At 41.9% G+C, this 21,625-nt stretch overlaps 1 protein-coding gene across 4 annotated transcripts in view; it reads left to right on the forward strand.

Annotated features, from left to right (window-relative positions):
• Positions 1-21,370, forward strand: part of erfl1 (Ets2 repressor factor like 1) — an 86,848-nt gene extending 65,478 nt beyond the window's left edge. For 2 of the 4 annotated variants that reach the window (XM_079344551.1, XM_079344550.1), the window contains 6 exons: positions 7,625-7,673; positions 11,855-11,928; positions 12,402-12,636; positions 14,361-14,538; positions 16,966-17,095; positions 18,721-21,370. In XM_079344551.1, the coding sequence (XP_079200677.1) occupies positions 7,654-7,673; positions 11,855-11,928; positions 12,402-12,636; positions 14,361-14,538; positions 16,966-17,095; positions 18,721-19,535 (1,452 nt within the window). In that variant the 5' untranslated portion in view covers positions 7,625-7,653 and the 3' untranslated portion in view covers positions 19,536-21,370. The remainder of the gene's footprint in view (positions 1-7,624; positions 7,674-11,854; positions 11,929-12,401; positions 12,637-14,360; positions 14,539-16,965; positions 17,096-18,720) is intronic. The other 2 variants (XM_079344552.1, XM_079344553.1) reach the window with 2 other exon arrangements.
• The last annotated feature ends 255 nt before the right edge of the window (positions 21,371-21,625 follow it).

Here is a 21,625-nt window from a genome sequence, read left to right on the forward strand (position 1 = left end):
TTGTTTCTTCTTTTTTTTAATGCTCATATTCATTCAATTAATCTGGGCTCTAATTCGTTTATATATTTATTTACTAGCTCTCGCTATCACTCTCTCCCTTTTTTCATCTCTCTCCAACGATTATCCTGGCGTCTAATTAGAAATCGATGCAGCTGGGCCGCCGGGTATTTGCAATGTGTTTGTGGACGTTGAGAACAATTCCCCGGACAGAAAAAGACGGAGAGAAGAAAGAGAGAGGAAGAGGAAACTGCTACACTACACTGCACTGCACTATATAGGCTGCACACACACACACACACACACACACACACACACACACACCCACACACACACACGTACATTCTGACAACAGACTTTACTGCTTGCAGCTATTCTTCTTTCTTAAAAGTAGCAGACTAAGTACAAAAAAGAAAGAATGGAAGGAAAGGAAAAATGAAAAGAAAATCATTTTTTAACGACTGACGCCAGGGAATTGTGCAGAATTGTTGAGTGTTTCCCCGTCTTTTAGGAAAACAAACAAATCTCGAGTGAGTGGAAACGCACTTAAAATGTGATGGCCTGTTTCTAACCCCTGCAGTCTGCGTTTCTCTGCATCAAGTCCAAAGAGCAGATGTATCATTGCTCTTCACATTTAAACATGTCAAATATTTATCCAATCATAATTATTCAAATATTTTCCTAAAAACCTCCACATTGCATTTTCACTTATACTCAATTTCGTCCATTGCATGAGTTAAGTCGTGCATTAATCCGAATTGCTGGTCTTTCTTAATGTTTTTTAAAGATCAAGCAAAAAAGAAGTTGTCCATTTTTTTTAACGTCAATTAGCCTCCGCCCAAAAAGTAGGCTAACCACAACAGTTATTGATTTGTGTGTCTTTTTTCCCTGTAGCATAATGATTTGCATATAGGCCTATTATGTCAAAAATAGAAGATACCCTTCATCCTTACACCTGCAGATAAAGAAAGTTTGTAAGTTTTGGATGAAAATGAGATGAATCTAGAGTATAGAGCATGTGTCACATATGTTCTTCTTCTTCTCCTCCGCCGGTGTTTGTCTGTTGATCACACCGAGCATGAGTCGCCTCCTCCCCGCAGCGTCCCGTGGAGACGAGTCGGTATATAGAGGCGGGTTAGCGCCATTACCGGAGCCAATCGAAGCTAACTGGATTAGCAGCTGGTAGATGGGAAAAAAAGAAAGTGTTCGAACAGATAGAGAGAGAAAAAAAAATGTAAGGAATGAGAGCCTCGCACTTTTATTAGTTCAGCTTTAACAGCGCGGTGTGTTCACCGTCTGTGCTCTGCGTTTTATTGGCTCGCTCTATAATCTGTTTTTCACACGTTGCTTCTCTCTGTGTTCTGTGTTCATCATCCCAAACGAGATGCATCATTTACTCTCCCCCTGTCTTTCTGTGTGTGTGTGTGTGTGTGTGGTTGTGTGTGTCCCTGACTCTGTGCACCAGTCAGGAAGTGTCATAAAGGGAAGCACAGTGTTGAAGTGTCACCCTCTGCATGATGAGGAAAACTGAATAACTTGCCTTTTTCTTATTGTTGCTTCACATTTCGTCAACCCCTGTAAAGCTTTACATGTGCCAAAACCATCAGACTTGACTCTCTCCATGCACACGTCTACATGTGTGTGTGTGTGTGTGTGTGTAGCCGGCACAAGAGTGTGTGTGTGTGTGTGTGTGTGTGTGTGTGTGTGTGTGTGTGTGTGTGTATCTTTGTTGCTCTGTTCAGTATAGCAGCAAGTCATATGTGAGGCTCCATCCTTGCATTCTCTGTCAGTCTGTCTTTCCTTCCTGCACGCTCATTAAACGTCCCTCACACACACACACACACACACACACACACACACACACACACGCACACAGTCTTTCTCTCTCTCTGAGTCTCTCTCCCTCTCCTTCTTCTTCTTCCTCCGCGCCTCACGCTCCCCTTGCCCGTGGCTATATGATCGTGAAAAATGTGTTTACAAAACTCGCTCTCTCGCAGATCAAACCGTACGGACGAATCAAAGACTTTGGTGAGAGGAGAGAGAGTCAGAGAAGAAGTCAGGCAAGAGAGAGAGAGAGAGAGATAGAGATAGAGGGAAGGGGTGCAAGCAGAGGGTGTGTAGAGGCCTTATAATTTTAAAATTCTCTATGTGTTATTCTCCTTTTTCTCCCTCGCCTTGTGTGTGTGGATGTCTGCCTGCATCTCCTTTGGTAATACAATATCTTTAAGGCCCCCAAAACAACTATCTGTGTCTCACAGTTAAACATGAGATAATGCAATATTGATGTCTCCTCGTCTTTGCTATAACGCAATCCTGGGCCCATTCTGGCTGGACACACTAACATGGGCCGATAGTGCCCTCGCACTTAAAAGAATTACTGTGATCCTGCAATAAATTTTAGAGGGATGCTACACAAATATTAAGTCCCTGAAGGAATACAGTGAAAGCATAGGAGATAAAAATACTACTAAAGTGGCATCAGGTCGCCTTTTAGGCTGAGTATGCTGCACAAGTCACACAAGAAGTCCAGATTAGATTTGATTATCATTGCCTCAGTCTTAATAATGATTGATGCACTGCAAAACCATATAAAACTATTAAGACTCTTCAGAGATCTTCAATGTTGTTATTCATAAATATCTTGTATTCGTAAACACTAACCAATCAAATTAAGCTAAAAGACTGAGAATTCCTAAAAACTCAAAATTCATGGTACTTAAAAACAGGAGATATTTACATTTTATGACATTTTTATAGTAGCGAGACAACTATGAATACTGTTAAGTTATCTGCTTTTAAGTTGAAATATTTACCAAGCTCAGATCACAACCATGTCTTTAAAACATACTCACGTTTTCTGCAACTTTACATATACAAAAGAGAAGACGTTTGTTTTTTAAATGGTCAAGTTTTCTGTAAAGAATGATACCTTGATAGCCCTCCTTTGTTTTTATGACAGAGATTTGATGGTTTGTGCTTGAGTGGAGGAAAAAAACGGTGTTTTAGATAATTATTGAAGGACAAAATGCAGAGACAAACGGTGGGACGCAAGAGGAGAGGAAGAGGAGTGTCAGTTGGGAAACTGAGTATAGGGGGTAAAGGGTGAGGAGAGCAGAGAAAGGGGAGGGGGCAGACAGACAGGCAGGGGCAGCGATTATAGCAGGGTTTATGTATGAGCTATTGATTGAGTCGGTGGTGACTTCTTGAGTGGTTAATTCGGGAAGTGAGAGCGATAGAGAGAGTAACTCACTGACCAGAGGGGGGAGGAGGGGGGGTGGTGGTAAGAGGATAAAGAGAGATAGAGAGAGCGTGAGGAGGATGAAAGAGAAGACAGAGATGCATTTCCTCAAGTAAAAGTGGGAATAAAGGCACAATTTGCAAGGAAAAGTTTTTTGGGCTGTATAGAAGTAGCCCTTGAATTTGTTGAAATGTTTTAAGGGGGTCACACAGACTGTCAATATTAGACCCCTCCGCGGACTTGCACATAAATGTGAGCAGATACAGACCTTATCATGGGGTATGCTTGTACAAATAGGCTAGTACTACTCTCGCCAGAAAGCCATTCACAAAGAAATGTGCAATATCTTTTACTTTTTAGGGTCAAAGTAAAACATAGAAAATAAAAAATCCTGTGCATTATATTGCATATATGAAAAGAAAATGTGAATTTTATTTTACACCTTGGATCTATGAGACACACTTTGGACTTTTGACAGGCTGTGCAGGAGCCAAAATGACAAGTTGAAGTATTCAAAAAGTTTATGATAGATTTTTTTCACTTGTAAAAGTAGTGCACATCTCCACCAGGGCCCCCAAAAGAGATAACACAGGACACAATATCTAATATAATGATCATACAGGGTGTATAAGTTACAGTGACTTCACCTGTGACAACATTGCTTCAAAGGAAAGACTGATCATAACAAAAGTCTGATCTGCTTCAATAACCTAAACAAACAGGCTCCTTTTTAAGACGATTTTGAACAGCTTTTTTTTTCTTCAGCCAGCTCACCTTCCTTTTTTTCCACTATCATTCACGTAAACGAGGCTATACACTTTTAGGGACACACACACACTATTTTCTTTATAGGCGTGAAGTTGAACCCATAGGACACTCATCTGCTCCATTGAAACAACAGATGGTTTCGTCTTGTCACCTTGTCTGAGGAAGTCAAAATCAAGAGCAACAACTTGGACTGCACGCGCGTGCATGTGTGTGTGAAGGCGTCAATTTATGGCGCGAGGAAGATGAGTGATGAGGATCTTTGTATCCTACATTGGTTTCAATTCAAATGGTTGCTACGCAAATTCATCTGAAGTTTCGTTATTAATTCATCTCTCATAGGGTGCTTGCTGGTAGGATATCCTGCAGTCAAATTCCTAAAAGCCACGCGCGTGCGTGTGTAAAGGTCAGCTCGCCGGCGCAGTTTCTTTTCCTATTTCTCTTCCCTCTCGCGCAGGTTTTGATCTCTCAGCCGCGAGATCAAAGGCGCTCTCTGGCTATTAGTCAGCGCGAGCCATTGATCCCTCATCGATCCGCGCGAGACACAGCCGCCCCGTGAACACCACGCGAGGCTCCCCAAAGCTCCTCCCGCGCGTCCGGAGAGAGAGAGAGAGAGAGAGAGAGAGAGAGCGAGAGCGAGCAGGAGTGAAGGCAAAGGAGGGAGGTTGAGCAATGTGTGTGTGCGCGCGCGTGTGTGTATATTTTTCTACTGGCGCGGGCAGAGCCAAACTCGAGCTTTTTCTTTGCCGCGGGACATGAAACAATGAGGCTCGAGCCGGTTTTAATAAAGCGCGCTTTCCCTCCTTTCAACTCTGGCGCGAGGCGGACGAGCCGGCAGCGGAGAGCGATCGATAATTAATGACGATGAATAATTTAACCCTATCGATTGATACTTTTTTCTTCACCCCTTTCCCCTTCTTTTCCTTATTTTCTTAAGGCCGACGTACCATACCATACTAATACCGTTTCACGCGCTCACAGCCTCATCTCCACTTACCTCTTCTCAAACTTGTTGGAGTTCTCCACCTTTCATAAAAAAGTGTATTCATTTATCAAAGATACAGTAGGCTATCCTATTTATGAACCGACTCAACTTCACCTGACTGTAGAAATCATTAAAAATGTGGCCTTTAAAGAACAAGGCTGTAATGTTGCCCCCTTAAATTATACACAAAAAATACTCAAATAACTCATTGAACTCATGAAACTTCTGTGAAGTCAGAGACCTTCTAAACTATAGTTATGTTATGTTACACAAAATCAAGCTTTTCCAAGAAGCAAAGTCTCAATTGTGACTCAACATTGTGTGTAATAAATATATGCTTCAGTATAACACCTATGTAAATCTCTTAACCTAAAAGTAGCATGGTCCGCAGCAAATACAGCATTTCCCTTTGTCTGGGAAATGTTTGCTAAGAATAGCTCTCAGCAGTTGGAGAAATAGCATAGTGAGAGTACTTTCTGTGATTAATTTATTCAATTATGTTATTATGAGCCATTATTAAAGTTGCCATCTCAAGTAGGGTCGTGTGCATTCATTTTTCTGTTAGGCTATATATGAGAAATACATTACTACAGCCTTATCATTTAGAATGTTAACCTGAGGTTACAATACAAGTTGTTTTTACAACATTGTCAGTCATGGAATGAAGAATTCTTTGTTGTAATATGGCAGGTTTTGAAATTTAATTTCAGACTCCTTATACTTTCTTTCTTTTCCTCATTTGAAACATTTAGCTCACATTCATTATGCTAGCTAATGGTCTACAAATGGAATATCACTGATAGACTGAATGATATTCTTGTTGGAAGCTCTGCGTATCTCTTGGCTGTTTTGTGTGAGCACATGTAAGCCGAGTCACAGAGACTTGAAACTATACATCTTACACATCCTGCAGTGCTGTCTGGAGAGGACACTGGTTTCCCAATCTTTCAGATGATCGTATTTCTGATTTGAATGTTGAAGGTTTAACAATGAAATGTGGGAATTTGACTGCTATAGTATAGTTTCTGTATGAAAGCAGCTCTTTGTTGAAAGGACTAATTAACAATTTTCATGGTGTCAATATTTTTTTCACTGTATCGTTGAGTCATTTGATTGATTAATGGATCTACAAAACAAAGTTCAAAGGCTAACAAAGTGGGACCACTTATTTCTACAACGCAAAAAAAGAAAAACATGGTCCAGAAAATGCAATGACATCTTTGAATTATAAACGTGTAAAGTATCTTATTTTTAATCTGCCATTTCCCCTTTAAATATCTGTATGGCATGCTTTTTAAAAAAAAAAAAAAAGAAATTAAAGAAATTTTGAATTTTGTTTACACTTATTGGCGATTCATTGGCTGAAGGTGGATGTGAGGTTGGATATTTGGTCCTTGTATCTCTTAGTTTAATGAAAGTATACAAAGCTAAACATTTTCATACAATCCTATAACTGACCAATTACACTCTGCTAATATGGGAGTGCTATGTGTATTTGTTTATGTAAAACACAGGACTTTTCTGTGGGAAGGTGGAAACCAGATACAGTTTATATATATAAACCAATGAACTAATCATCCTTAATGTATTTATTTATTAAGACTTATTGGACGTTTGTTTGAAAATGTTTAGCTAAATCAGATAGTTTGGAGGCTAGTGCAGTTGTAAAATTGCATTTAGCATCGACTTTTCTTTTTAACATTTGGATGGACAGATTATTTTTCCCTCTTTCTGACCAGCTCTCCCCTCCTCCTCCTTCATTCCTCTCTCTCTTTCTCTCTCTCCCCTCCTCGTTTCTCCTCTCTCCTTCTCTCCATCTCCTCTAACAAACCCATCGCAGAGTCCCTCTGTTCTTCCACCCTGAGGCTGACCAGTGTGTCAGAGCTAACCAGGGAGAGGAACAGAGAGAGAGGGAGAGACAGAGATGCGAGTGAAGAGAAAGGGAGAGAAGGAGGGTTCAGTCGGGCCTTTTTCAGGGGCAACCGAAAAAAGGAAGATGAGACAGATGTTCAGAGCCCGTTTCATCTGGTGGAAAAAGAAAGCGGGAGAGGCCAGACTCTTCATGCCTCTCGTATTTTTCTATCTTTTTATATCGTGACCCATCACTCTTTCCTTCTTTAGACAACACTGGAGACATAATGTTGCCTGAATGTCAGCCTGCTCCCCCTTCCTCCCTCTTCCCCAGTCACTCTGCAGAATTTTAAAACACAGTCACTACTACAGTATGTTCCTCACACTGTTTCCTTTTCACTCCCGTCAGTGGCCCACTAACCCTGGATCCACACAACAGTTCTGCTGAAGGGCCTGGCCCACATGATTACCAGCCTCGTTGCAAACTTGCATCAGTGTGGATCAGTCATTTCTGTTTTAGGGGGAGATGTTATTTTCCAAATACACCTTAAAATCATACAATTCTTAGTCTTGAATTCGACTGAAATAAGCTTTTAATTTGTTTTAAATCGAAGTAATGTGTGTATGAAAGCAGCAGATTGGGCAGAGCCTGAGGGAGTGCATCACGTTTGTAGAAATGGACTTCAATATATATCTGACTTTTAACATTTCCACTTTCCACAATGTGCTGAATCTTTATTATGATCACATTTTAACCAGCCTTTCTTGTTATTCAATTATCTCTGCAGGTTTATTCCAATCAGAAAAAAGGGGCAGCATGACTCTAAGAAAACAAATGTAAGCATAACTCTTATAAAAACAAACTTTTCATGTTTCACATTTTTAAAACAGGCATATTCACAAGTGCTTTGCAGGGGAAAGAAGGGAGAAACAAGGCAGCAAAATGACAAAGATGCACAAAAACAAAGAGAACAATGTAAACCAAAAAAAGTCTGGAAAAAAGGAGGAAAAAACAAGCAAGGTACAATCAGTTTCTTTATGGTGAGAAAACGTCAAATGGCAGTTGGTAGTATAAATTAACAGAATTAATACCAGAATCCACAGCTCCTTGTTTTGGTGCTATGGTCTTTTACTGTTTTGTTTCACCCTCTCCATATACTAGTGCCTATGACGTAAAAAGTATCTGTACACCTACCTGGCAACAAAGTGCAGACAAATTCGATGGAGACGCTGTATAGCTTGTATAGAAAGTAGAACATTTAGCCACCAAATAGTCATAAACTTTCCCCACGAGTTGATTTTGAGAGAACTGAGTTAAAAGGGAGCAAATATTGGACATAAATTGGCCAAATGGTGAATGCTAATGCTGCTCTGTGTATTCCCGACGTGTAAATAAGAAACTCTGAGCTCACTGGTTCACCAGATCAACCTATTGGTGATGAGATTTCCATGATGTGTTTACAGCTTGTTTCTGTTGCTCCCAAGCGACCAAACAATCACGTAATGCAGTTTTTAAAGCAAATTGGCCTCTCTGAAACTTCGTGGGAAGTTGTTTGAAAGTTTAGAGGCGGTAACAGAAGAAGCACTTTTTCAGTTTTGATCGAGTGCTAAGTGTTTGAGTCGTTCAATCATTGTAGTGTCCCTAAAAACCTGCACACTCTTTCAAACTGTTGACTGAATTATCAAAGGCAATGAGTCATCAACACACCAGAGGATGAGCTGTAGGTCTGTGTGTTAGATGAATCGAGTGTTTGCTTACACTCCAAAGCATGTGCAGGACCAAAGCTGAGATTTCCTTTGAACAGTGAAGGTGCCTTTGTCAAGATGTGAGTGTGAACATGTTACCTCTCTCTGTGTGTGTGTGTGTGTGTGTGTGTGTGTGTGTGTGTGTGTGTGTGTGTGTGTGTGTGTGTGTGTTTCTATCATTGTCACTGGTAACTGTGTGATCCATCACCCAACCTTGGATTTATTGGTGGCCTTTTGTGGGAGCAGGGTCTTTTGTTTCGACTGTTGGGTCCAAAGTTGCTCTTTTCAAATGAAACGCATTTGGATTGTTTTGTCTGCGTATATCTCTGTGCTCTATCGGCACCACAGCGTCTTTAGCAAACAAAGTGCTTTCTGTCTTTCAGCTCAGTGAGATGTGTGTTTGTGTGTCTATATTGATTGAGTCAATATCTATGGGCTCCATGTCTTATTCTGTGTGCTGTTCTCACTGTGTGTGTGTGTGTGTGTGTGTGTGTGTGTGTGTGTGTGCGTGTGTGTGTGTGTGTGCGTGTGTGTGTGTGTGTGCGTGTGTGTGTGTGTGTGTGTTTGTGTGTGTGTGCGTCAGGTACCTGAATACCTGTGTATTTGTGGCATATCTGCTCAAGACTGTGTGCTCACTGTGTATGTACAGTCCATTACAATCTGTGAGTGTCTGTATCTGACAGTCTGTGTGTCAGAGAGTGTGTGTGTGTGTACGAGGAACAGTATTCCCTGGGCTGCTAGTTATAATGTTTCTGGGGGTGATGGGGGGAACTTGAAAGCCCTGCGCTGCCCAAATCAAAACTAACAAGGAAATGATGGGGGCTCCTTTATCTCCTCTCTGGCCTGGGGGGCCGAGGGGGGCGAGAACGGGAGGCTAGGGAGGGAGAGAGGGAAGGATGAGGAGGAGGAGAGGGAGGGAGAGCGTGAGGGGAGGAGGAAGAAGAAGAAGAGGAGGAGGGGGGGCAGCCTTGCTTCCTCTTTGATTTGTAAAAAATGCATTACCTCCGAAATCAAACGGAAAATTACTGCGCCGAAGCAAAACACACAGAGCAGGAGAGAAAAAGAGAGAGATAGAGAGGAGATGGGTGGGGTGGTAGGAAGGAAGGAAGGGAGGGTGAGGAGACAGAGGATAGGTGTGTGTGAGTAGAAAGGAGGTGGGAAAGAGGAAAGGAGGATTCACCTGTATACATACACAGCGGATTGAGAAAAAGAAGATGGATATAGATATAGGCGGTGCGTAGGTGGTATAAGAGGTAACTGGAGAAACCCGGACAGTGAAGAGAGCATATGTATCTAATCCTCAGAGGACACAAGCATATACACGCAGTGCACCACGAGAATATTGCATATGAAAGAAATGATATACTACTGATGGCCTGTAGCCCACAGGGAAGAAGAAACTTATAGATTACTACCTCCAACAAAAAGAATATCTCATTTTTTTAAAGACCCAAAGCTCTCCCTGCTGAGGCCTTTCGGTCGGTCAGTGTGTGTTTTGAAAAACCTACTGAATACTCTGTTACAGACTATAGTTAGTGGAACAACCCTGCGTGAAAATATGGTGCTGTGATTGCGGAGATGTAACTTCCCACTGTTATTTGAACCTGCGTGATAACTTTGACTCCTCATGGGGAAGTGAGTGTAGGCAGAGACACACCAGACGGGTGTGAAAAAGATGAGAAAAATAAGAAATGATAACATGAATGATGTGGGGAAAAAAAACAACAACGTATGAGCGAGATAGGATGAATGTCCACTCAGTATTTGAAGACAGATGGAGCTGCTTGAAAACAAGAAAGATGAAGAGAGGGAGGAGAGAGAGAAGGGACCACGATCCAAAGGCTATGAGCAGGGTGAGAGTGAGCGAGAGATAGAGAGGGAGAGAAAGAGAGAGAGAAATGCCTGGAGTTAGCAATAATAATTTATACAAACACACCTTAATAATTCACGTTCTATTTCAATGCTGGAGGGAAAATCCAAAATTCACAGAGCATAATTAAATAGAGGCAGAGAGTGAAGGGAGAGACAGAGGGGTCGGCATTAAAGATAGCAGTGTACGAGCAGGGCATCTCTTCCATCTGAGCTTTGTAGAACAACTCATGATCAAACTGTGATACCCAAACTAGATCTCGTCCTCTCGCTCGTCATGGAAACCCTGGAATCTTTGTACTCTCTGCTGTCGGAGAATGTTGGCATGTATCTACAGTATATGGGATTTTTTTTTTTTTTAATAGAGCAACCCAACTCTGTTTCACATGCACACTGTTAATAAACTCAGATTACCTGCTCAAAATTTAAATTGGCAATGAATGGAAAAATCTACTGTTTGTTTTTTGACATTTGTGCACACCTGTGGTGCATTCACTCACCTGTGTTTGCTTTAACATGTATGCAAAATGACAATGGAGATATCAAAACAGAGAACTGAAATTTTAGCCTCAGTCACCAGAGTCGAACTTTTATTACAGCTTTTAATCTGTGTGTTTTTTTGTATATTCCAATAAGTTTATCTGCTTCTTCTGCTACTGATACTTCTAAATTTTCCACCTGGTCCTTTTGAATTAAAGTAGTATGATTAGCAGCAGCGGTAGTTGTTGTCAGTATTGATAGCTTCAGTCATTCATCATCAAATGAAAAGGTGAAACAATCACCTTAATCTCATAAACCGGTTTATCCCATAAATCTATCCTTAAAGATCCCACCCATGAGTCTAACTTTTCACATAGAATTCTTTGACTTCATGTGTAGCTTTTTGTTTTCCAAAACTCTACCAATGAACAGCCATATTAGATATTAGGAAAAAGTCAGATTTTTCTTTAATGTACAATATGGCTCAACTTTCACTTATTTTTCAGCAGTCTATTTAATTCCTCCTGTTCATAAATGCACTTTAGGGATGTCCACCATGTTGCATCAGACTCTGCCTCAGGTGGCCACACAAGATCACATCCATCAAACACCTGATCTCTTCTCCAGACATATGAAACATAACCTTGCCATATTTCACATCGATTTAAGGTCCGATTTTGAACTAATTCAGCGCCCTTAGACCCTTATGCAATACCTCAATTTTTCAACAAAGTTTACCCTTTTCAACTTTGACTTGCTGAAGTAAACCTGCCGAGGAGAGAAGTCTGAATGTAGAAAATCATTTTCCGAGAAGTTTCTTGCCTCTGTTTTTTTTCCTTCATATTCCTTGTGGAGTTATGTGTGAAAAGTCGTTAAAGTGAATCCCTGTTAACTGAATTATCCCATTCCCTCTGTGATACCAGGTGTTGTGGAGGCATGGACTGCAACTGCGTCAGTGATCTACTGATCCCCCCTGTGCCTGCTCTCTGGACGCCAGGTCAGTTAACAAGCAGATTCAGTTAAACTAACTATCATCATCAAAATTACAGCAACGCATGTTGAAATTCAGTCAAAACTCTTTTTGGCTTTTTGGTATACAAATTCAGTAATTGGGTGTATTTCTAATGTGTTTACAAGGCTAGTTACTGCCAGATTTACTTTTGGGTGAGTCAGAAAGCTCCTTAACAACGTCCATGTTGTGCATACAGTTGCCTTTTAGAATTCAATCCTGAGTTGCATCAATCAGATCTCTCCCAGCGAGCTGTCATCATCCCGCTGACCAATCTGTTGAGGCTAGAGGGCATTAGTGCAGACTAACATTGCTCAGGGCACGTGCTGTGATATTAAACACATCATCCCTCACCTCCATCGCTCATCAGTCATTCAGACAGCGATCCCCCTCGGCAAGCAGCGGGACAAATGACAGGCCCTGACTCGCATCCTCCTGTCTTTCCTGCTTTATATATCCAGGGTTTGCTTTCCCAGACTGGGCCTACAAGCCTGAGTCGAGTCCCGGGTCCAGGCAGATCCAGCTGTGGCACTTCATCCTGGAGCTGCTGCAGAAAGAGGAGTATCATGGGGTGATCGCCTGGCAGGGGGACTATGGAGAGTTCGTCATCAAGGATCCAGACGAGGTGGCCCGTCTGTGGGGGATAAGGAAGTGCAAACCTCACATGAACTATGACAAACTGAGTCGGGCACTGAGGTAAATGTTAGTGCACGGTGTGTTTGATGTCACACAGCAAGATGGTTGTCACAGCAGAGTTAACATAAACTGTTTACTGTTGTCAGACTGACTTCTGACTTTTTTTTAATGCCAGTTTAATGGAAAGATAAAGGTGGAGCTTTTTCCTTGGGAACGTCAATACCCTCAATTTCTCCTTATCTGTGGACATCCTAATGGAAAGTTCACCATTGAGCTGCCAAATGAAAAATTCAATAGGGATTTCAAAATTAAAGCTGCGGGTCAAAATTGCCTGGACTTCTTCTCTCTCTGAGTGCAGAAACTGCTTCGGTACCGAATCTGCCAAAGGTGATTTAAACAATTCACACTCCACACCTTCAGCAGTTCACATCCCCCCAAACTGCATACACAGTTTTCTTATGCAAATACACACTACCCCGACTTATCCCCCCCCCCCCCCCCCCCCCACCCCTTCTCCCTCTCGTTGCTTTCCTTTGGCCTCTTGTTAATGGGGGCTGTCGTCAGAGTCTAATTGTTATGAATTGGCTGGGGCCACAATTAGCCTTCTTAATTAGCCTCACTTAATTGCTCAATTAAGGGCCACGGCACAATTGCCACGCAAAGCAAAACACGTACACAACATTGCACAGGGCGCAGCCACCGTAGCTACATGCTGATCCGTATATGCTATCGTGTGTGTTGATATTGTGCGTCTGCATAATGAGGCGTTGCTCAACAGTATTTAATGCTGAGGTTGTCTAATGCATTCTTTATTTGGCGCCCTTTAAAGAAAACAAAAACAATTGCAGACCATATTTAAAGTTTTTCAATTGGCAGCAACTTCCTCTTCTCTCCCCCCTACCGGAGCTCCTTTACCTTGGTAACCAGATGGCTGCATGTTTTCCTGTACACTGTGACACCTCACTGGGTGGCACAGGAAGCTGGCATGACAGTGGCTCGACATGCCCAGTGGGAGACACCTGAGGTCGTTGCCATGGAGACTTGCCATGCCTTTCTCACCCTTCTGTGAATGTGCTTTGCTCGGTGGAAGCATTGACAGCTTTTCTGTGTGGCTTACATTCATATGTCATGGATTATGTTTCCGAGTAGAAACAGCATCTGATTTTTCAAATGAAATATTATAAATTGAATATAAGCCTTTTTAAACAACAGCTAATATATCAATGTAATCAATTACCAATAAATAAGTGTTTAGATTTTTTTCGGCTTAGTTTCAGAGTCTTAATAGTATCTTTTCTAATCACACAATAGATACCTTAAGATAATACTGATATAATTTCTGACTGTATAAAAAATCGGTCTGCTCAGAATGAAAACAGTATTTCCTCTTGTTCGGTTGTTGCTTACTGTTGTGTAACATTGACTGTATGTAAATGGGCCCTGTGGCTGGAAGGGATTCATCTTTTTGACTTTTTTTTCTGTTAACAGCTGAATATAATTTCCCTTTGAATAAGCATCTTGTATTGAATCAAGGCAGGCAGACATGAATTGATTGGAGGTGGGAGGAAATAAATAAAAACAGTGGGAAATCAGCATAGCTCTCGCCCGACAGCGCTGATATTGTTTACTTATTCTTCTCTGTTAGCGATGAAAAACAAAAACCTTGATTTGAGCATTATATTAATCCTTCCCTCCTCTTTTCCTCTTCCTTTTCCTCTTCTCCTTATCCTTTATCCCCTCACCCTATCCCTCCTCTGATTCCCTCTACCTCTCCTCCTTTACAGGTATTACTACAACAAGCGCATTTTGCACAAAACCAAAGGAAAACGGTTCACCTACAAGTTTAACTTCAGTAAGGTGGTGTTGGTGAACTACCCCATCCTCGACATGGCAAACTCTCCTTTCTTTCTGGCCCAGAACCACTTCAACGGGGGCTCCACAACACCGGACTGCAGCCCTGAGGTACGACAGACAGAATGGAGGGACAGTCTTTACATAAAGTACGGGCGAAACAGTCATCTCATGGCTTAAACTTAATGTTAAAGCATTAACAAACGTCACATCGTCATGGCAGTACCGAACAATGTACTGTAATTGCGAGTTACAAATCCCATCCAATCCACTGTATGTGTATACCGTGTTGAAAAACCAATCATTAGTTTACCAGTTTTCTGCAGAAATTTTACACAATAGATGGAGAAAAACACAACACATACAAAAAGAAACTGAAGACACATAGTCACAATAACACAACATGCTGCTGAAAAGTCACAGTCAGCCTTTGTTTTCAGCTGTGGTCATTGGAACAAAAAGAAAAAGCTGGTGTGCAGAACTAAAGACCTCAGGGGGGTAAAAGCTTGCAAGAGGTCTGAGACGTACAGACGTGCCATCCCATTTAAAGATTTAAAAACAAACTCAATCGTCAAATGAATTCTAAAATGAACAGGGAGCCAGTGGGCAGAGGCCAGGATGAGGGTAATGTGTTCTCGCTTAGGAGCACCTGTTTAAAGACAAGCAGCAGCATTTTGGACTCAGTAGGCATGTGAGGGTGGCCTGGTTAATGCCAGCATTACAGTAGTCCAAAGAGGTTGAGATGAAAGAATGAATCATTCACTCAAAATCATTTATAGATGAAAGCAAGATTCATCTTTGATAAAAGCCTCAGATTTTTTTGAAACAAGATTTAGCAACAGAATTTATCCAATTCAAAATCATTGTCCATTTTGACACCATACTGTTCTGTCACATCGTGCAGGCTTAAAGCAAGGGGTCGGATAGGTTCTCTCTCTGGGCTTTAGAGAAGACAATGAATAAATGACAAAGAAGACGAGGAGGAGATATTTTGGTTTCAAGGTCAAATAAACAAAAATCTCAAATGAAAAAAGCGACATGTAGAGAGAGAAATGTAAAATGTAAAGTCCGACACATCTGAGAAAATAAGACTCACTAAACAGAGAATAATGTTAATCATACCAATATAGAATTTTGTTGGTGCAAGTGTAGATTTAAAGAGGAGTTTTCAAAAAAAAAAATTAAAAAGAAGGCGAACGAGGAACACAGCTTTCTATTCCATGTTTTTTATTCGTAGGAATTAATTCAGGTAGCTGAAATCTATTTCAGAGCAGTGATTTTGCTCTTGTATTTTCAGGCCCCTGCTGTGTCTTATTTTGCTTTTTTACTAGAGAATAGGGCGGTGTTTATTATGTCCATCTGTTATTTCCTTATAGTGAGATAATAGAATGCTTATTGTTTATCCTGAAAGATAGTAAAAAAAGAGCAAATGTGTCCTAATTTAGTTAAAACATAATGAGATGTTTTCACTGATTGCTTATTAAGGTTATGTGTGGAAGAAAAGGAAACCATGGGCAAATCAATTTCAAAGTTTTAAGTCCATCACTGCATTATGGATGCTTGTAGAAGCTTTTGGAAAAGATTGTGTTTTTTTACTTTGATGCAAGTGCCAGTCTAATGATGGTTTTCTAATTAACATCCCACGTCCTAGAAAGTGCTCCTAACTTGAAAGTATAGTAAGAGAGAATCATCCGTCATGTGTCTGTGCTCCTCTTAAGACGGGATAAGGCGACACCGAGTCTGAAGAGGGTGGTGGAGGAGGGACGGTTTAAACTTGTCCTTAAAACAAAAGAAGACGTTATCCCCTCCTGCTCTCATCCCCGTCTCCGATGGCGTATCCATCTGTCATCGATTGAAAATGAAAGAAATTGAAAGCAGAGGGGTCGCGTCAGATCAGATCAATGGCGGGTCATTAATGCGGTTTGTTAAGCAACGTGGATCACGCAGCTTGGGAGTACAGTCTCGCCTTTCAAACTTGCGGGGCTGCGAGGTGACAGATACTATTGATCCAAAAGTCCTGCTTGGGAACAAAAAATCCCCCCTTTGTCCCCTTCATTCCTGAGATTCATCGGATCCATTTATTTTACCTTTGCCTCCTTCACGTCAGACACACACACACACACACACACACACAGCTGCTCTACATCCTGAATGCATTTCACTTTCTAAGATCTCAGTCCTATTCGTCCTGTGTCCCTTCTTCTCTCTCTTCGTCATTTATCCTTTGCGCCCACCATCTTAATCGCTGGTCTCCAATTGACTCTGAACTCTTCCTGCCTTTGAGTGTTTGAGCCTCTGCGTCTTTTTCTCCTCCGGATCCCATGACACTTCTTTTTATCCTGTCCTTGCAGCGACTCTGTCACTGTTTGCATCACACTGCACGATGCTCGACGTATGACTTTGGGCTTCACAACACAGCAGCAGCATCAGAGCAGACACATAGCAAGACATTATTTCAATTTGGGAGTTATTTAAAAAAAAAAAAAAAAAAGATTTTAATATTTCCTCTGTCTTTTGTCTATCTTTTTTGTCGCTCAGGCCATACAGTCCCTGTTTCCTCGTTTGCCAGACACCGGCAGGGGGACTTCTCTGTTTGATCGTGGCACCACGGCACCGGGGCCTGAAGGAGACAAGCTGAGACTGGACGCCTTCCCCTTCCTCAGTTCAGGTGAGGAGAAAACTCAGTCAGAAAGCAGGAATCTTTTAGTATCCCAGGGACAAAAGCTTCTTAGAGAGGGAAAAACAACTTGTATAGAGGGCATATAGGCAGTGTATACACAGAAAAAAGGAAGGAAGAGATGGTGGAGGGAAAAGGGGAGAGCAGGGAGAGGAATGAGGATATGGAGAGGCATGAACATTTATTGTTAAAGGAAATAAAAGAGATGGCTGTCCCATTGCAGCCCGAAGTGAGGCTGTGCTTCAGGTGAGAGAGTCCAGGTCAGCTTGTGAATTATGCATTTCAGCGGTGGTACAAAACAAGTTGAAGGCTGAAGAAATCATTCTCTTTTTTTTAATGCGGTGGTTCACGTTCATCGTCTCTTCCCACTAAAATCTCAGGAAATGCAGTGTTGATTTTTGTTCGTGCGCGCCAACGCATCTGCTTTTGTTTGTAATCCTGCACCCTCTATCCGTGCATCAGAATGTGTTTCAATGTGCCACAGAGATAGCGTGTAAACAGATGTACCCTGCACACACACACACACACACGCACATGCTTTCTTAATCACACGGCCTCCCTCCCCCTTTTTCTCCCTCCCCACTCTGTTTGTCCTCAGGTCCTTTTCCCCCCCCTTCTTCCCTTCTCACCCTCCTCTCCCTCCCATGTGTCCCCGCTGTCCTAATCCCTTCCCAGGCAGGAAGGCCCTAATTGAGGGTGCAGGCTTCAGTTTGTGGCCTGTGGGCGCCCATTACTGTGTTTTCATAAGCAAGTGAGGCCTGCCTGACTGATTCAATATTCATGTGTCTGCCAGCTACTCCTGGCCCAGCACGCAGAGACTTCTGCACTGTCAAATTAGCCCTGCATAGTAAATAACAGAGTGAAAGAGAGAGAGAGATAGGGGAGAGGTGGAGGGTGAGGCGGAGGGAGAGAATCTTTGAGATGGTTGTCAGTTGGAAGGAAGTACAGTAGGTCGAGCGGCAATGCTTTTGTTTGTTCATTAAAATTGGATTCAAACATCACCTCGAGTTTACCTCCTTTCTCTGTTATCATAACGCTAACAAGGAGCTGAATTCAAATACAATATTTAATTTGCTCTTAATCTGAAACAATGTGGTGAAAAGTCCGAACCTTTTCGGGGGGAAAGATTTGCAAAGTTTTTTCTTTTTTCTTTTCTGTCAGTCACTTAACCTCTGGATGTGCAGGGACTGTCCCTCTAATGCATTCTTCATTAAGTCTGGATTATTCATCATGGTGGCTGTCACCGTGGTGAAGAACAGTGGTTTTAATATTTCCATTTGGACATGCAGGAATAAAAAAAACATGCAGGAAAACTGTGTGATCAGTAGTTATACAGTATTTGTTTGATTTTCAGTGTTAAGTTCAGTGTAGAATCAGGATGTTCATGTGGGGTTTCCAACAGTGAGGTGTTTGTACTGCTCAGTACTGGCATGCATAAATGAACCATCAGGTCTTTTTGTTGAAAGCAGCCGTGCCAGATTTGGCCCCTGTGGCTCCTCATTAGACTTGCTAATACCGCTGAGCATAATTAGTGAACATTCTTGGATGTTGTATGTCAAGAAACCTTTGGTCCTCTTGAGCACTAACCTCCATCTTTGGATTTTTCTCCATCCCAGGTGCCCCATGCTACTCCAAACCCCCGTCCCTGCTGGGCCCGTACCAGCGCAACCCACCCTTTGACTACCCGTGGGGCTTCAACCCCTACCTCCCAGGGGCCTTCTCTCTCAATAACTGCCCAAAACTGCCTCCTGGTTCACTTTACCCCTCCCAGTTTTACCCCAACCCTTTACAGAGCAGCATTTCCCAGCTGCCTCACCCCTTCTCTTCCCTGCTCCCCCCAGGGGAGGCAGGTGGAGGTGAGAGGGGGGCAGCGGGGCAAACCGGAGGCACAAACGGCACTGCGGGTGGTCAACCAGTCAGACTGTGCCTGCCACCGTACCCGGGGAGCCTGTCGTTGGGGCGGACGGACATTGGGGCAGTGTTGGGGGAGAGGGTGGAGGCAATTACTCCAGGCACAGGAGTGGGTCTGACTCTTGGAGCGGTTGGACTGGGAGCTGGAACTGTGACAGGCCAGCAGAGTCCCACAGAGAGGAGAGGAGGAGGAGGAGGGGTAAAGCAGGACCCGGAGTCAGACTCAGACTTGGAGATCACAGATCTGAGCGACTGCAGCTCGGACAACGAGAACGAGCACGAGTTCGGCATCAGGAAGGAGTCCAGCCTGGCGAGCAGATCACAGATACTGCTGGATGGGAAAAAAGGGAGCGCGCTGCCACCAGTCTCCTCTCTCCCTCCGCCTGTGTCCCCACATCCTCCAAAGAGCCTGATGCCCCTCAATCCTCCACCCCCGTCCCTGCCCCCCTCGCTCTCGCCGTCCGTGGCGCTGCATGACAGACACAGGGAGACAGAGACTCTCAAAATGATCCAGAGCTAATACTTTCTCTCCTGCGTCCACCATCTTGCCAGTCTATGCTCTGATAACTCTCTTTTTCTTTCCTTTCTTTTCAAGGAGACACTTTCCTGCTTTAAATTGTCAACTCTTGATGGACCCTTTTTCAAGGAAAGGCAGTTATGTTCTTTACTTCTAGAATTGCTGTTTCCATGTTTGTTGAGCAAGTTTTTAACTCACCCATAGACCATTACACTGCAGACGTGTCCGCCTTGTGCGTACAGTTTTTAAGGTATCGGCTGTCCATATCACCACCTTGTCCTTTCTGTTTTGATCTCTCACACCAAATGATCGCTCCACACTTTGTTGACTTGTTAAGCGCGTTGCCAGCCGGTCTCAACAATTTGCTGTCTGCGCTCGAGCTGTGATGGAAGGCAGCAAGGGGGTAAATTACAGCACAGCAACACCTACCCTGACAAACATTAACAAACAACATCCCTATACTAACAGAACAGAACAACAAATGATGCTCAGATCGATCCAATTTTACACATTTGTCCTGTAATTCTTCAGATTTGGAACATATATATATGGACTCACCCCTAGCTCTGAGATATAGTACAATATTGCCACCTTGTGGTCGTTTTAGTCAACTTTTTCTTTAATGGAAATATCTTGTCTCCCTAATAATCCTTGGAGAGGAAGTTATGATGTGGATGTAGAATCTATTGCCTGTGGGTCTCATTTGCACTTACTTTTAAAATATATTGTTTTCTTGCAGGTTTATTTACATTTAAAAAAACCCTAATTTTTAATAGTGATAACTGTGATAGTGTGTGAACATTTATTTTGTCCTGTGGTTCAAGTAATTTCTGCACATTTTCTATTTTTTTTTTTTTAAAGGAAAGAAAAAGAAAGCAGAGGGAGCTGGACCAATCTAGAAATTTGTATGAATATTTCTGTGTATATATTTTATTATGTTGTAAATTACATTTAATTATAATTCACTATGATAAGATTTAGCTGTATTGTTGTGATTTAATTCCGTATTTAAACATGTTGGATAAATTATAAGCTTAGGTGTATCAAAGTTTAAATTATTGACGGCAGAAGATCTGCACTCTGAAGATGTTTTTCTATGATGAGGACAGAGTTCACACTGGGAATTGTCTCTATCCCCAATTAATTGTGCCCTTTGGTCATTTTTGCCAGATGCCCAATAATGTACAAACCCTTTGGGTTCAAAAATATGCTGGTAGACTTATTTTTATAGTTAGCATTCACCAAGTGTAACTGTAATGTAATTAGTCTAATGTGAATAATATTGGTCTTTGCATTTTCTTTTTGAAATCCTCCCCTTTAAATGTGTGTTTGATTAGTTTTCAATCAGTGCTTTTTGTCCAGGCCAGCAGCACAGCAATTTGGTTTGCTTGAGGACATTAAACAGTGTCGAAAAAATTATTCAAAAACAGTTCCCTTTCTGCTCTAACAGGTCTGATGAAACAACCTTTTTTTCGGCACAGCTTTCTCAGCACACAGTGCACACTAAACCATATTGTACAGCTTCATAGCCTTTATATCTGATGGTTTGTCAAACAGTGCCCATATACGAATCGTTGTGAAAGCTCTATTGTAAAGTTAATGTAAAGCTCTATGTTTGTTGAGTTGCTTCAGGAAAAAGGCCTCCAGTCATGTTCATGTGGAGTTTACTTACCAACAGCTGTAAATACTGTTTCCTCTGTGTATATGTGTGTGTACACATCCAAAATCCACAATGCAGTGCTTTCACCTGTCATCTCTTTGTTTTGCTGTAAAGAGGAAAAATGGAAAGTGGCAAAAAAGAAGAAAAAGATGAATATCTTCAAAGCAATAAACATTATTCTGGATAGTGGACTGTTGTTGACTCTGAGTTTGTTGAACAGACAGCGATGCATTATGTTTCTGTCAAATTTAGAGCAGGGTTCCCCTCATTTTCTTTTACTAAGATATCATGGTTGAAAATCTTTGCTTTATGTACATTCAGTGAATTAAACTATATCTTTCCATCAGATTGCTGCACAAGTAGTAAGTACATTTTAATACAAATAATATGTGACCACTATCACCAGGTTACATAGTATTGTGGTCACTGTTCT

The sequence above is a fragment of the Symphodus melops genome (assembly GCF_947650265.1).
Source record: "Symphodus melops genome assembly, chromosome: 5".
In the NCBI taxonomy this organism is placed as follows: Eukaryota; Metazoa; Chordata; class Actinopteri; order Labriformes; family Labridae; genus Symphodus; species Symphodus melops.